This window comes from Alternaria conjuncta (genome assembly GCF_024043145.1).
Source record: "Alternaria conjuncta strain BMP 0040 chromosome Unknown scaffold_8, whole genome shotgun sequence".
In the NCBI taxonomy this organism is placed as follows: domain Eukaryota; kingdom Fungi; phylum Ascomycota; class Dothideomycetes; order Pleosporales; family Pleosporaceae; genus Alternaria; species Alternaria conjuncta.
This window is the reverse complement of record NW_026250097.1, coordinates 1336300-1351614: the sequence shown is the minus strand read 5'-3', so window position 1 is coordinate 1351614 and position 15315 is coordinate 1336300. Positions and strand designations below refer to the sequence as shown.

The window sequence follows — 15315 nt, the reverse complement described above, 5'->3', positions numbered from 1 at the left end:
GAGGCCAGGCTGCAGTTGGCTGTTGGGGAAGGAGCGAGCACGCGTGTTCCCGTGACCCAGACGCCTTCCTTACATGCAGCCATCGCGCCCTCGAGCAGCAAGATAGACCACTTCCTGATTTAGTCTTGCGCATCACCTCTGCTACGAAGCTATTAGCATCGCCAACCACCACTAAAGATATTGACAATTTCAGTGTGAGCAATGCTCCAGATAGACTGATGTTGTTCGTTTTCACCGAGGAACCACGAGCTGAATGATTGAAGATCAATATGTGATATTAACTACTGATTAAACAAGATAACCCAAAAAATCTATGCATACGAAAGAGAAAGAAACAAATCGCTCAAAAAACATCAACGACTACTTTTCAAAACGCTTAAGCAGTACCAGCGTCCTTCTCCCCACTCCTCTCACCAGGGTGTCCACCCTGCTGTGCCGCCTTCTCAGCACCCTCCTGTGCCTTATCCGCTGTACCCTTGGCCTTCGCGCCCTTCTTGTTCTTATGGAAGAAGCTCTTAAACGAGCTAAGCTTGGCAACGCGGAAGAGGTAGTAAGTGAGAATAGCAATACCGGCGTTGAACCCGATGAAAGCAAAGATGATGCCGAAGTTCCTCCATCTTTCGCCGTAGTAAATCGAAGAACCAGCCAGGAACTGGTCTGCGTTGGTGAGGGAACAGTAGTTGCAGGCAGCAGTCGCGTCTGGGTTCTGGATAGTGCCGCCGGCGACAGCGGCGTAGTCGGCGAGGTAGGCACCGCATGTTTGGCCGGCTGGGGGGTCGAAAACGGAGACTTCGCGTTCGCTGCAGACGACTTGGCGGCCGGAGAGCATGGTGGAGACCATGCCGCCGATCCAGTATGTGAAGGGACTGCAGCGGTACATGAAGAGCCAGAAGCCGGGGAGTTGGTCCGGAGGCTGCAGGACACCGTTGAACAGGATGCTCATGAGAGTAAGGAGAGAAACGAGGCCAGACGCTGTCTCGGCGTCGGGTAGCGCTGCGATGGTCATGTCGGCGAAAGTGGATGTGTAGATGAGGAGTTGCATGCAGAACAACAGGACCAAGCCCTGGCGTTCGCTGGATTGGCTCACACCAACCACGGGGTAGTAGAATGTCACAAACATGAAGACACCGGCGATGATGCCGTAGGGTATCTCCACAACGATGTTGGCGATCATGAAGGCGATCCAGCTGTATGCCTTGGACGGCCTCTCGCGAGACTCGTAGAGAGAGCGTTGGGTGACGAAGAGGGGTTGGATCTGCTGCACAAGCGACGAGAAGATGGTAGTAAGCATGAAAACCGAGAAGATGATCGTCTGCATGCCTGCTAAACTCGTGTTGGCCTTGTAGAAAGAGAAACCGATGAAGAGACCCGCGATGGCACAGAGACCGAATTTAGCCATGACGTAGCCGGGCATGCGCCAGTATTGCTGGAAGGCTCGGTATGTGCATTCGACGATCTGCGTGGTCAATGGCATGGCGAACTCGCCGCCACCGGTTTCTGCTGCAATGTTGAGTTCCTCGCTCTTCTTGGCCTCGTGGAGTTGGTCGATATCCCTTTGGACGCCCTTGGCTTCTTCGCTTTCTCTCCACACCTCGTACCAGTCCTGACCGTTATCGTTCTTGCCGGCGTTGACAATCTCCAGCATGTATTCAGCTGGGTTCTCGTCTTCACCGCACTTGCGTGCACCATTGTTCTGGAAGTAGTCGAGGAGTGTTTGAGAGTTCTCGCCGAGCTCGCCGAAGTAGACGGTCTTACCACCGCGGGCAAGGAAGAGGAGACGGTCGAACTCTTGGAAGAGGATGGCGCTGGGCTGATGGATGGTGCAGAGGATGGCTTGGCCAGCCGAGCTGAGCTTGCGGAGGAAGGCGATGATGGACCAGGAACTCTGCGCATAAGTTAGCAATCATGATCTCACGTCAGATAATGCAATGGTACTGACCTGTGAATCAAGACCGGAGGTAGGTTCATCAAGGAAGAGCAACAGCTTGGGCTTCGCGGCAAGCTCAACACCAATTGTCAGAAGCTTGCGCTGTTCGACGTTCAAGCCCTCGCCAGGCACACCGACAACAGCTTCGGCGAAGTCGGACATGTTCAACATCTTGATGACCTCTTCGACGTATTCGTGCTTTTCCTTCTTGCTAACACTCTTTGGTTGGCGTAGCATGGCAGAGAATTGTAGCGCTTCACGGACGGTCGAAGTCTCGAGATGAAGATCCCTGGGATGGTTAGTACTTGTGATAAGACAGATATAAGCTGGAAAACTTACTGTTGCTGCACGTAACCGGTTGAGCGTTGGAAGGCAGGGTCAAGAGGCTTGCCATTGACAAACATGTCTCCAGTGATGACTCCCATTGTGGTCCGCTGAGCCAGAGCATCCAGGAGCGTGGTCTTGCCAGCTCCCGAGACACCCATAAGTGCAGTCATCGAACCAGGCTTGACAAAACCAGAGACATGGTCGAGCAGACGACGCGGCTCGCCCTTAATCTCAATGTCGTAGACAACGTCGCGCCACGTGAAGACACCCTTTTGCTCCTCAATAGCGCTAACATCACCAGCACCTTCATGCTCTCCTGTCTGCGTCTCTCCAGACTCCTCATCGGAACCCTTGCCACCAGGCTGCATGTATGCGGGAACATGTCCACGACGGAAGACGAGTTGCTCGGCAGTGTTGGATGTGGAAGAGTTGACCTCAACAGCGACGAAGTAGGTGACCATGAAGAAGATCAGGAAAGCCCAGAGGATACCAAAGTTGCGCCACACATGGCTCCAAGAATAGGAGTATGAGACTTCGATGTAGCTGTCACCGTTGATGAACGTCTGTCCGGCGACTGCACCCTGTGTGTTGCAAATGAATGAGTCGCCAGTTTGTGCGTATCCAGGTCCTGACGGGATGAAGGCATCGCAGGGAAAGTCGACCCCGTGGAACTCGTTCGCAAGCAAGATCTCGAATGCGTAGAAGATTGGATTGATCCAGCGAATCCAGCCGAACCAGTCAGGCATTTCGGGGATGCGGATGACGAAACCAGTGTAGATGACCAGAATGAGGACCAAGACACCAGCGCCTGCCATGGCTTGCGATGCGGTCTTGGTAACAGCAGCAGTCGTTCGGAAGATAGCTGCCATGACGAAGGTTGCCATGTAAGTAACCACGAAGAACAAGAAGAACTGTCCTGCAGTGTACCGCAGTTGGGCCAGGAAGTACAGAATGATGTTGAAGACGACTGCCTGAATGAACTTGACAGGTATATCGGCAACAATACCAGCTATAGCTTCGGTAGACGGGTGGTAAAAGGCGTAGGAGTTGTGCTTCTCGACGATAGGCCGCTGGGCGTATAGACCTGCGATTTCACCGATGGAAGTAAGAGCGTTGAAGAGAATGGCCAGGAAGATGACAGCTCCGCGACCTTGGAACGAGCTGGAGCCTGTAGAGTGACCGAAGTAAATGGAACCGACGATAAGAGCGATGACGACATTGAGACCAGCTTGTGTTGCTGTAGAGGCGATATCGCCCCAGATGCGTTGGTACGCTCGTCGAGTGTTGAGCTTGATCTGCATCGGGACGCTGATGAGGTAAGGTGACTTGGGACGAGCGTGTTTAGCCTGGATGTAGTTCTTCTGTTGGCGTAGTTGCTCGAGAGTGCCGTGCTCGTTGACTGGGTTCTCTGCTTCGAAGTCCTTGATCTCCTCAAGAAGCGCCTGGTACTCAGGGGACTCGCGCCAGTACTTCTCAAAGTCTTCCGGTGTGCGAGGCACCTTGTTCTCCATGCCCTCTTTGGCTTGCCTTTCTTGTGGGTTGGTAACGGCTGTGAGGAAGTCTCCAGCGGTTTGACGAGGGGGGCAGTACCTGTTCTGCGTTAGTTGTTGTCAGGTGACTCGTCATTTTGGAATTCTTACCATCCTTGACGCTCAAAGAAGTCCTTGGCCTCATTGGCGGGTCCGAAGTAGATCTGGCGACCTTCGTAGAGGACAGCAGCTTTGTCAAAGCAGTCGTACACGCTTTGACTAGCCTGGTAGATAGCCACCGCAGCAGCACCTCCAGCCAAGTCGGAACCGACCCTCAGAGCCTTGACGAACTTCAACGCAGTGGCTGAATCCAATCCTCGTGTCGAGTTATCCCATGCCGCAAATGGAGCGCCGGCGAGTAGCATCTCAGCTACGGAGACTCGCTTCCTCTCTCCACCTGACACACCACGAACGAAATCGTTTCCGACCTTGGTGTTGTAGGTGTGACTCAGCCCAAGTACGGCCATGACGACCTTTGCCATGAACTGGGCGAACTCATCGCGGTTCGCTCCGCCGGGTCGGTTCGATGGTGTTCTGACAGCCGCGGCAAATTCCAGTGTCTGACCTACAGTCAGATGAGGAAAGTGCTTGTCGACTTCCTGGTTGTACACTGTCTCTCCCTTGAACTCCTTGCGCATACGCTCCTGGGGAATGCCGTTGTAGTGGATGACCGAGTCATCCGTGTCCAAACCATGAAGCTCTCCAGTGAGAGCCTTGAGAAGTGTGGAGCAACCAGAGCCGGGACGACCAAGGACAACACACAGCTCGCCAGCTCGTATGATACCGTCGAAGCTGTGGAGAATCTGCTTGCGTTCCGACTTGCCAAAGAATTCCTTAGCTCGGAAGGGTGCCATGAACATGTCTGAAACAGTGCTCTGAAGCTGCAGAGCCTTGCCCGAACCAAAGACGTCCAGGTTCTTGTACACAACATTGACCTTCTTCATTTCGATGCCCTCGCCCTCCAGCTGATTCCGGAACATGTTCAAAAACCTGCTGAGATCAAAAGCCTCGTTGGAGGGGTCCACACGGGGATCGTTTGGCTGCGCAATGCTCATCTGCTGAGTCACTTTTGACTGTGAGGTGAAGATGCGCGCCAACTCCTGCCTGCCGTCGTCGTCGATCTCAGCCCGTGTGACTCGGCGTTGAAGAGTGGCTGGGGCTGCATCTTCGTAAGAGGATGAAGTGCCGGTTCGCTTGACTTTCGGGGCTTGTCCATTAGATCCTAACCGCGTGTCTGAAGAATCTGAGGAGCTCGATGTGTTGACTTTCTCGAGCGGCACGACTTCCTCTTGCCTGTGCTGGGATTCAGTGCCATCGGTGGAGGAAAACAAGCCTGCGCCGGTTGATGTTTCATGTGCGGTCGACGATTCATGCGTGTAGGAGTGTGATGAGAAGACTCCGTGGGTGCCGTGAGCATGACCATCTGGGAAGTAGGTCGGACGACCAGAAGTAGTTCGCGTGACGCCGTGGGGAGGAGTCTGGGTTCCTGACCCCGATTGGGTGGAAGAGCTGAAATGTGTTTGATGTGACTGCGACGTACTCGACATGAAAGTCTCGCCGTGGGACTGGTGGTCAGCCATGGTGATTTTCAACGGCAAGTGATGGCGAGTAACGTCGGCGTCGATGATGTATTGCTGGTGCCCACCTGCGACTATCTAACATATATCAATTGTTAGCCACGTTGGGCCTATGTTGTCATAGCACCCCGGATAGCGGAATCTCCCCATGGCCGCGGTTAGTCTTGCACCATCTGCCATGGCCTCGGACGAGATGGCTGGGCCTGTGGATTGAGATTCGTCCTTCGCCGCAGTAGATGATTGGGACGTGCGTGCGCTACGCGGGCCGGACTCAAAGTGAGCGGATCCAAGTTCAGCATGCTCGATGCGTATTTGTTCGAGGCCGCAATTAGTGCGACAACACTGGGCGCCGAGACTGCTTTTCTCAATGTTGAATATGACATCACAGGCCGGACGGCCACGGATGAGGGTGTTGCCAAGCAATCCGCCCACCATCACAGTCCGTAATGGAAGCAGACATGCGGTGGCTGTCGTGACGAGGCAGCTTCTGCGCTCGATGCGCACTCTTTGCGTGATTCTGGTGGTCGTAAAGCAAGATTGCGGCTGCCCGTCGAAAACGCTTATGTTGGTCCGCGATCGACAGCTTACTGCTTTCGGACGAGAGATCGCTCGGGATCCTCCTTACGCCTGCCATGCACTCTCGCGTCTTCGGTACCCGTTATCCTATCGTACAAACCCTTGTCGTCATTCCAGCCATCCGGACCATCCGAGCAGCGGCTATCTGTTGTACAAATGCCGGTGATTTCCAGTCTGTTGAGGACCGTCAACTTTCCACTCTCCGCCGGTCGTAATATGGGGCGGTGCACAACGGAACCCTGAACAAGGCCAATCTCGGACGAACGTAATCTCCGTTTGATGTTGGCAGGCGGACGCGTCTCCTTGGTTATGTCAGGCAGCGCTAACGCAGTGTCACTTGCTTGTGTCGGCATCGACAGAACCTAATTGCTTTTTGAGGGGAAGCAATACAGCAGGAACCGCCCTACGGGCCCTAAACGTTCGCGCACGGTGGGATCGCTGATCAAGATCAACGAGCGAAGACACTTGGACAACGTGGATGGAGTCTAGCGATTGAGTTTCAATTCTGCGCTTCCATAGTCAGGATCAGAGACGAATGTACTCGAGGCCTGTCTGGGCGCAGTGACAGCAAGATTTCGAGGCGCGCAACAATACATTGGACGACTGTGCACAAACTCGGTACCAGGACACAGAGCGGCATTGACCATAGCTGTACGTAGATGTTCAGACTCGCACCATTACTGCTGTATCAGCCATGGACCTTGCATGAGGTTGCAAGCCTCATTAGTAGCGGCGCTCTTGGGAGGTCAGACAGCTTTCAGTCAACAACATCCGTTTATGTAATCGGGGTTGCATTGTAAAGGCTATCTTGCTCGAGAGCGGTGAAACTCTCCTTCGCTATCCGTCCACATGCAGTCCACATGCAGACCTTATGCCGGCCCCTTGTCTAGGCGGTATGTACTGAGTAGTGATTTGATAATCAGGATCTTGTGTCCAGCTAAGCTTATTGGCGTGTATTCGATGGGAATTCTGGAACGAGAGTATATATCGCCTGGGATTGAGGCCTGTCAGACGGCGGATTCCAGGGGCAAGAGGCGTGCTTCCTGGTTGTTCGCGTGATTACTGAACAGGCGATGAGCGAAGGCCTAATCAACGTATGCACCGGTCAGACTGACCTTGGGATTGTCGACGCAGTTTTGGGTCGCCGTTGTGCCTCCGCGCGTTTAGTGCTTTTGGTTTTGGGCTGATGAGTGATGATCAAGGTTCTGTCGAGCCGCGCTTGCTCACTTCAGTTGCAACCCCTCAATCTTCTGCTCCACTATAGGTATATGTTCCGCCAAGCGGTTAGGGTCTCGCATTATCGCAAGCACGTCTTCCTTCCGTCCTGCGAGCTTCTTCCGCACTTCCTCATATTTCTCCTCCCTCGCCGTGTACTCTCTTAGCACCACGTTGTCCCCAAACTCGACAAACACGCGCGTGTCGCGTATCCGGAATACAACATCATCCAAGCGCATGAAGAAGCGCACAAGGAGGAGCAAGCGCTGTGGCATGACGCGGATCTTGCAGGATAGCATGGCGATGCCGTTGTCCGCTAGCTCGTCTTCGTAGAGTACCAGCTCGTCGAAGAAGTGTATCGGGTCGGGACGCTTGAGAAGGTGGAGTGGTATAGGGGTCTCGGTAGGCTCGAAGGCGGGCGTTGGTGGTGTGGTGCCTTTGTAATCTGTGCTGTAGGACCAGTCGAACGGCTTCACGACTTCTTTGATGTCCTCAAATTGCTTCTGTCTGATCTGAGTTAGCTACAGGGTCTCTCTGTACTGTTTCTTTGGTCTTACCTATTTTGCTGCCACTCTTTCGAGTAGGAGACCTTGAACATCTTCTCGCCTGTCTTGTCCACCAGATCCAGCGCATCGAAGGCATTGAACTCAATATACCAGCCACTCTGGGCGTGTTCTATCCGCATCATGTTGTCTCCGAATATCATCTCGGGCGGCGCTATTCCGAGCTTCTTGGTCATGTCCTCTATTGGGCCGGCCTTGAGGATGGGCAGTTTGCGCGTGGTGATCTTGAAGCCTTCCTTGGTAATGGATGTGTCGGCGACACCGGGTGCCACAGTGTCGGCGGGCGCGCCATTGAGGGAAGCCATAACTGGGGACTTACGCGACGAGACCCTGAAGAATGCTGTGTGTATAAATTGTTCGCAGACACCTGCAGGTGGATCCGATGGCGATGGCGGGGAGCTTCAGCGTGGTGGGGCGCGAACCAGCGCTCCGACCGCCGATGGCCGATGGCCGATGGCTGTTTCCTTGACAACGCACGAAACCCACTTGTTTGTCTGGGTTAACTAGCTGCCATCCGTCCTCGAACCCTGCAAACATCCACACCCACCAACTGTCACCCATCCCATAGCATAATATAGCTATCAGTGGTCTTTCGTGGCCCTATTGCTTGCCTCCTGTCGCTCCAGCTTGCATTTCGACATCATCATGGCCGACGTCGCAAACCTCGAAGCCGCCTTTGAGCGCACCACCATCCACGACGAGAACGATGAGCACGTTACTTCTACGTCCACTTACCACAAGGTGAAGGTGTGTACTGCCCGATCTCGCATGGAGGGCATTTTCTAACAACACCCAGCCATCTGCATCCACAACCGTAACGGTAGCTGGCCTATCGTCCTCCCAATCAGCTGCGAACCGCATGAAGCTGCCCCATCAGACACTACAGAAGCTCGCTACGCAAAACGCAAAGACGGCAAACATTGCCAAGGTTACCATCTCAGCAAGCTCCAGCCGACCCTCAGAACAGCACCAATCACATCGCCGCACGCTCACCGACTCCGCCATCTACACCGTTCCCTCAAACCCTGCAACACCCAAACAATGGCATCTGGGCATGTTTGACATCGGCAAGCCTCTCGGAAAGGGAAAGTTTGGTCGCGTCTACCTTGCCAAGGAGCGCTCATCAGGCTTCGTGTGTGCCCTGAAGGTGCTCCACAAGTCTGAGATCCAGCAAGGCAAAGTCGAGAAGCAGGTCCGACGAGAGATTGAGATCCAATCACATCTCACGCACCCCAATATCCTCAAGCTCTTTGGCCACTTCCACGACGCAAAGCGCATCTTCCTCATCCTCGAATTCGCTGGTAAAGGAGAACTATACAAGCACCTCCGCAAGGAGCAACGCTTCCCCGAATGGAAGGCAGCACAATATGTAGCCCAGATGGCCGCAGCACTCAAGTACCTCCACAAGAAGCACGTCATGCACCGCGATATCAAGCCCGAAAACATCCTCGTCGGCATCCATGGCGAGATCAAGATTTCCGACTTTGGCTGGTCGGTACACGCGCCCAACAACCGCCGCAACACCATGTGCGGAACTCTCGACTACCTGCCCCCGGAGATGCTTCGCGGTGGCGGCAAGGACAACTTCTACTCCGAGAAGGTCGATCTATGGAGCTTAGGTGTCCTGACGTACGAGTTCCTAGTCGGTGAAGCGCCATTCGAGGACACGCAAGTCATGACACAGCGCAAGATTGCGAGGGGAGAGTACACAGTCCCGAGCTTCGTCAGCTCAGAAGCGCGGGATCTCATCAAGAAACTACTCGTGCTGGACCCGGAGAAGCGTATCGCGCTTGAGGATGTCGAGGTACACCCCTGGATCCTCAAGCACTGCAAGGGCAGCTCACGAGCCTACGAGCGCACATCTGGCGGCAAGGTACGCAGCAGCTCGGAGCAGTCTGAGGAGAGCTACTAAGCTTCGTCTTGGTGGTGTTCCAACTTCACATAATGTCTAACATGTACGACGGCGAAGGGGCGTTCCGCACGGTAGTCACTGAATTTCTTGTCTTTAGTCGCATTGCTCGGCGTCTTGGGTTTGCCGCTGGCGTTGGTTGGTATCGTAATTGGGAGTACATCCCATCACTCATTCAATTCAAGAATTTCAAGCTTGACACGCAAAGCACTCTCGTTTTGTAATGTCTGCGTCGTGAGCAAGCTCGTCTTGCTAGATCCTATGTCTCGCTACGATCATCAATGCGCCTCGACTCCCTCACCCTTCTTCTCCCCATGCCTAAAATCAGGCGTACTAGGCCTACTCCTCTCACCCCCAAAGAACGCAATATTCTCCCTCAACGCCACATACTCGCTATCCGCATACCCCAACGCCTCGCTAATCTGCGTAGAATGCAATCCCTTGATACGCCTAATCTCCGTCGCGGAATAGTTCACCACGCATCTCCCTATCTCAAACGGCGCAGGGTTGTGCAATTCGAAATTGGGGGGATGCTGCAATAGTGTCTGGGAAGAGGACATCGAGTACGATGACGAAGATGAGTGCGTGAGTGGTGTTCGGATAGGAATTGGTGCGTGGACGCCGTGAGCTAGGGCGCCGGGTGTATTGGGCGGCTGGGGCGTCGTTGGTGTTTGAGTCGTCGGTTTGGGTGAGTGGGGTGGGTTGGAGAGGCGTTTGACGACTACAATGCGTACGGCTTCTTGTTGGGCGAAATGGCCGTCTACTTCTACGATTCCCACGGGGAGGAGACCTGCTTTGTCGCTTAGAGCTGCCCACGCGCCTTGGTCGATGTAGATTGTGCCGTGGGGTGCGAGACCATGGAGAATCCAGAAGTAGCGGTCGCGGATGGGGTTGGATATGGGCAGGAAACGTGTGTGGAGGGGGACTGGCTCTTCTGATTTGGGTGAGGAGAGGCCGGTTAGTTGTTGGTTGTCCAGTGTGGATGTGGATGCTGAGAGATCGTGGTTGGAGTCTTGAGAGGCGGCTTGTGCGAGTGGTGCGCCTTCGTCTTGGAAGTTGGTGACGGAGTTTCGACTTGACATTCGTGATTTTCTTTGCTTCTCGGCGTGTGCGATGATGCCGGAGATGTTGCCTGGTTTACTGCTCTTTGTGATGACTGTTGTGACACCTGCGCTTGTTGCTAGTCTTGCGGCCACGATCTTTGTGCTCATACCGCCAGTACCCAGCGAACTGCCCGCCGAACTGACATCTGCTGCCAGCTCCGCAATGTCTTCTACGACAGGTATAGACTTGGCATCTGGGTTTGTGCGAGGGTTCTTGTCATACAGGCAGTCCACATCGGTCATGAGGAAAAGATAATCCGCCTGGACCATGGCCGATGTAATGGCGCTCAGCGTATCGTTGTCACCAAACTTGATCTCAGTAACCGCCAAAGTATCGTTCTCATTCACAATTGGAATGACACCCATGCTCAGCAGCTCAATAAACGTGTTCTGCGCATTCTGATACTGCGTCCGGTCCGCAATGTCGTTCCTTGTCAACAGTATCTGAGCAATCGGCTGCTCCAAGTGGCCAAACAGCTGGTCCCATAGAGACATCAGTCTACTCTGTCCGATGGCAGCGAGCGCCTGGACTTGTGGGAGGTGTTTTGGACGACGTGGAAGGTTCATGCGCCGTAGACCGACACCAATGGCGCCCGAAGATACGATTACGACGCGGTGGCCGGCGGCGCGCAGACTGCATGCTGTCTCGACGATGAGGGAGAGGATGGAGAGGAGGGGTTGGTGGGTTTTTTCGTCGACTATGGATGAGGTTCCTAGGTGTGTCGGTTAGGTGCTCTCTTCTTGTCGATGTGGCATATGTACGGTTGTGTATTTACCGAGTTTTATTACCACGGTGAGCTGGCCGGGCTGCTTGCGCATGTGGACGGCCATTGCGACGGAAGGAGTCACGAGAGGATCAAAGTGGCGGTTGTGACGGGTGTGTGAGAGAAGAAGACAGGCGAGATATGTACAACGCGTCGTGTGCTATATGAACACGCAGTTCGTGTGTTGTCGCGCAATGGATGACTGTAAGCAGCCCAAGTTTCCTCGCAAGCGATCTTCGGCTTCCCTGGTACGCGGTGACGTCTTCCCTCCGATTGGTTCCCCGCGCTACCAGCTGCATCTCCATCTCCACCTAAACTTTTCGCGACGGGAATCAGGAACATGCCACGCCCTACAGCAAACATCTATACGCCACGCAACACCTGCACGCCCAACGCTTGATCCCCCCGTAATCGAACTCGAACGTCACTCCACGCCCTACCACGATGGCAAACCCCGAGACAGCGCCCGACGGCGCATCCCTCTCCGCAATGGCCCAACCGCCGCCCCAAAAGATCGACCCCGTATATTACACCTGGAGCAGCACCTTCAACATAATGCTCGGCCGCATGACAGGCTCCCGCGACGTCGAACTAGAAAAAGGCTATTTCAACGAGATGGACAAGATAAAAGCCGACTCAATATGCAAGCGCTGCGAGTCGAACAAGGAATACCTCTTGAAGTACAGTCCTATCATACGCTTCATGTCGGACGAAGTGTACAAACTAGGCGGCGACCTGAACAAAGACAACATACTCTGTCGCATGTGCACGAATGAGCAATCTGGTGGCTTCTCCCTCGACCACGGCATCCTGCTCTGCGCGAACAAGTTCCGTAATCGCGGGCACCAGGAAGACACCATGGCGCATGAGATGGTTCACGCGTGGGACCATCTGAAGTTCAAAGTCGAACCCGAGAACCTGCGCCACCAGGCTTGTCTAGAGATTCGCGCATCCACACTCAGCGGCGAATGTCGTTTCTCGAGAGAGTTTTTCACGAGGAATCAATGGAATATCATGGAACAATTACAGTCTTGTGTTAGGAGGAGGGCGACGCTGAGTATGATGGCGAGGCCGGGCATAAAGGATCAAGAGCATGCTGGGAAAGTAGTGAATGAGGTGTGGGAAAGTTGTTTCCGGGATACCAGGCCGTTTGACGAGGTTTATCGATGATCTGGAGAGCAAGGAGATGTGGTTGGTTCGTTCGTTTAGACATGTGACTGAAGCGGTGGTTTGTCGGTGTGTTATTACCCTTGTGTTTGCATAGCGATGGCGTTTTTAAGAAAGGTCTCAGAGGGCGTGGTGGCGCGCACATCTCCTCTCTGTTCGGTTCGAGAGTAGAACTCTCGGTTACTCATATCGTTCCTCAGCCCACATCCTTTTCATGTTCTTGCCTACGACTATTACTGCGTCTAGGAGTAGGCAAGAACATGAAAAGGATGTGGGCTGAGGAACGATGTGAGTAATCAGAGCACATCCTCTTCAAGTTCTTGGAAATATCAGAGGTTGGTGTTTTGGGCCCCCAACCTTTAAAATTACGCATCAAGCCATGGCGTGCATCGCCCGAATCGCGGGGCTGCAGGGCGTATTTTCCGCCCTTGATTTTCGCTGCGCCGCAACAACAATAAGCGGCTAGCACAACACTGCCCATGTAGTCCGGGCGCCTTGAAACCCACATACATCATGATCATGGACGCCTATATACAACAAGTAGTATTTTGCGATGCGCATCCCTCACCATCTAGTCTCGTCCCGTCAATACCTCATCATCACATCCAAACTAAAATCATCCCATACCTGTCATAATGTTACCATACACCCTACTGTACACCCTCTTCGTCGCAACATCATCAGCAGCATTCATCCCCCCACCACGCATCCCCAACCCCCCAAAACCCCAAATCATCGAACCCATCGCACCCGCGCCAGCAGCACCCAACCCATACCGGCCAGCCGACCGACCAGACCCTGAAGCGACACCAGGCTTTGACGCACCTGAAATGACTGGAGGCTTCCAACCACCTAAACCGACTGGAGGCTTTGAAGTGCCTGATGTGCCCCTACCTGACGATCAAGATGAGACTGCGTCAAAAGTCGTGTCTAGGCCGTATGGAAATCCAGCGAAGACTTTGTCGCCCGCACAAGTGGCGGCTTCTCTCGCTGCTTCGAAGTCAATTGCGGCTCATCCAACTGCGACTCCTACGACAGGGATGACGGTGCCGGCTACGACTGGTGGTGCGGCGAGGATCGAGGACGTGGGGTTGGGTATGAGTCTGGTCGGCTTGGTAGGTTTCCTTGTATTAATTTCTAAGATTGGTAGCTGATTGCGAATAGGTTGTTGTACCGTTAGCGGCAGCCATTCTCTGAGCTTTGCGATATTGATGAACAAAGATACCATGTCGGTGCTCAGGTCTACTGGAGCTACTCAGGTTCATGCTCGAGCGAGATCGACGAAATCACGTCTGATGAGATCTACGCGTCCGCCTGTCCTCATGTACCTTAGGGTCCAGAGATGCTTGGATCATGCTGATCCGGCTTCTCTCTGGAAATGCATCTGGAGGTTTGATCGGGCATCGGGAACGAACGCGGTACGAATCATGAGCTATGACGATGGAGTGAATGAGCCTCCAGGCTTCCATCGAAGCGCGAGAGCGATCTTTGAGGAAAATTTGTCGAAAAATCTGGTATAAGGAGGCGATGTGTGTCTGAGCCCCTTCGGCGAGATCAAGAAGCTTTGATCGCCAGAAGTGGATATCCATTGCTATCTTGCAAAGAGAGATGTCCAGATGTGCACTGGCATCTTCGTGTGTGTAAAGGGATTTTCGCTCATCGGCAAGATCTTCCAATTCAATGACCTCCCAACTTCTCCAAGCGCTCAAAATATTGTGTGACATCTATCATGCTGTGTCATTTGTTTGGCTTGCCATCTCTTTGCGCGATCGCCATCGGAAGAGATCATCATGAAATCTAGGTGCGCCCACGACTTCGGTCCGAGAATTGCGAAATGATGTGAAGATACTCCTATGTGACCTTTGCGCTGCGCTGGATTTCGTGGGACTGATCGCAGCCATGGAGCTTGACTCTGGAGACGTAGATGACTAAACATCTGTTTCAACCTGGTGTTCTTACCTCTTCGGCGTGGAAGTCTTCCTCATGTCGATGTGAGGCGGCGCGGAACTCATGGAATCTTTCTCAACACCCCTTTCCGTTTTTCGCTGTTCAAATACTGAATTTGGAGATGATGTTGGCGGTGTGTTCATGTGAGGGCTCACCGGGTCTAGAAGATGAGGAGCTACAAGGTTGGGCACGTATCGATCTGTATGCCAAGACGCTAGTCATCTAGCCCTTTCCTAGATCACTTTCCAATGCGCATGCTTGCTCTAACAGCGCAGCCGTCATTGCAGGTACAACCCGATATTTATTTGTATACCGGCTCTTCTTCGCATCCGAAGATGCAATTCTCTCAACACTCTTCTTTGATTGCGCGTAAGCTTGTGGATTAGTATAGCATCCGCAGATGCCGTCACTTCAATCATTTCCGTGATCACTCATCCCGTCATCTACGCTTCCAAGTAGCCGCGCCGTTGGACGGAACCCATTTTTTCCGCACAGTCGCTACGTATCTCCACTAGGGCCATGGTGGCATTCCGGATGAATGTTTCAAGTTGTACATCTGCAATACTCGGCCAAACAGAACACGACTTAGACCTTTTGCCACTGACCGGCCAGTCGCACCCCCTGTTCTTCCGAGCCGTTCCCCATGATGGCACGCTTCCGGATGCCTCGTTGTGGGTCAAATCCCTCTTTTCGCATAGCACTGCTGTCAAG

At 53.5% G+C, this 15315-nt stretch overlaps 5 protein-coding genes across 5 annotated transcripts; 2 read left to right on the top strand and 3 right to left on the bottom strand.

Moving 5' to 3' along the window:
- Positions 1-376: 376 nt before the first annotated feature.
- On the bottom strand, positions 377-5363 carry J4E85_006268 (uncharacterized protein; the record flags this gene model as incomplete). Its single annotated transcript, XM_051470508.1, has 4 exons — positions 377-1885; positions 1940-2216; positions 2267-3844; positions 3895-5363. The coding sequence occupies 4 exons, from the start codon at positions 5361-5363 to the stop codon at positions 377-379; spliced, it is 4833 nt and encodes a 1610-aa protein (XP_051325996.1).
- Positions 5364-7159: 1796 nt separating this feature from the next.
- J4E85_006267 (uncharacterized protein) lies at positions 7160-8019 on the bottom strand (the record flags this gene model as incomplete). Its single annotated transcript, XM_051470507.1, has 2 exons — positions 7160-7658; positions 7709-8019. 2 exons carry the CDS (start codon positions 8017-8019, stop codon positions 7160-7162), a joined length of 810 nt encoding a protein of 269 aa, XP_051325995.1.
- A 340-nt stretch (positions 8020-8359) lies between these two features.
- ARK1 (Serine/threonine-protein kinase ark1) lies at positions 8360-9626 on the top strand (the record flags this gene model as incomplete). The annotated part of the gene is made up of 2 exons (XM_051470506.1): positions 8360-8461; positions 8511-9626. The coding sequence occupies 2 exons, from the start codon at positions 8360-8362 to the stop codon at positions 9624-9626; spliced, it is 1218 nt and encodes a 405-aa protein (XP_051325994.1).
- A 275-nt stretch (positions 9627-9901) lies between these two features.
- Positions 9902-11557, bottom strand: J4E85_006265 (uncharacterized protein; the record flags this gene model as incomplete). The annotated part of the gene is made up of 2 exons (XM_051470505.1): positions 9902-11439; positions 11503-11557. 2 exons carry the CDS (start codon positions 11555-11557, stop codon positions 9902-9904), a joined length of 1593 nt encoding a protein of 530 aa, XP_051325993.1.
- A 377-nt stretch (positions 11558-11934) lies between these two features.
- On the top strand, positions 11935-12660 carry ATP23 (Mitochondrial inner membrane protease atp23; the record flags this gene model as incomplete). Its single annotated transcript, XM_051470504.1, has 1 exon — positions 11935-12660. The coding sequence occupies one exon, from the start codon at positions 11935-11937 to the stop codon at positions 12658-12660; it is 726 nt and encodes a 241-aa protein (XP_051325992.1).
- Positions 12661-15315: the final 2655 nt, after the last annotated feature.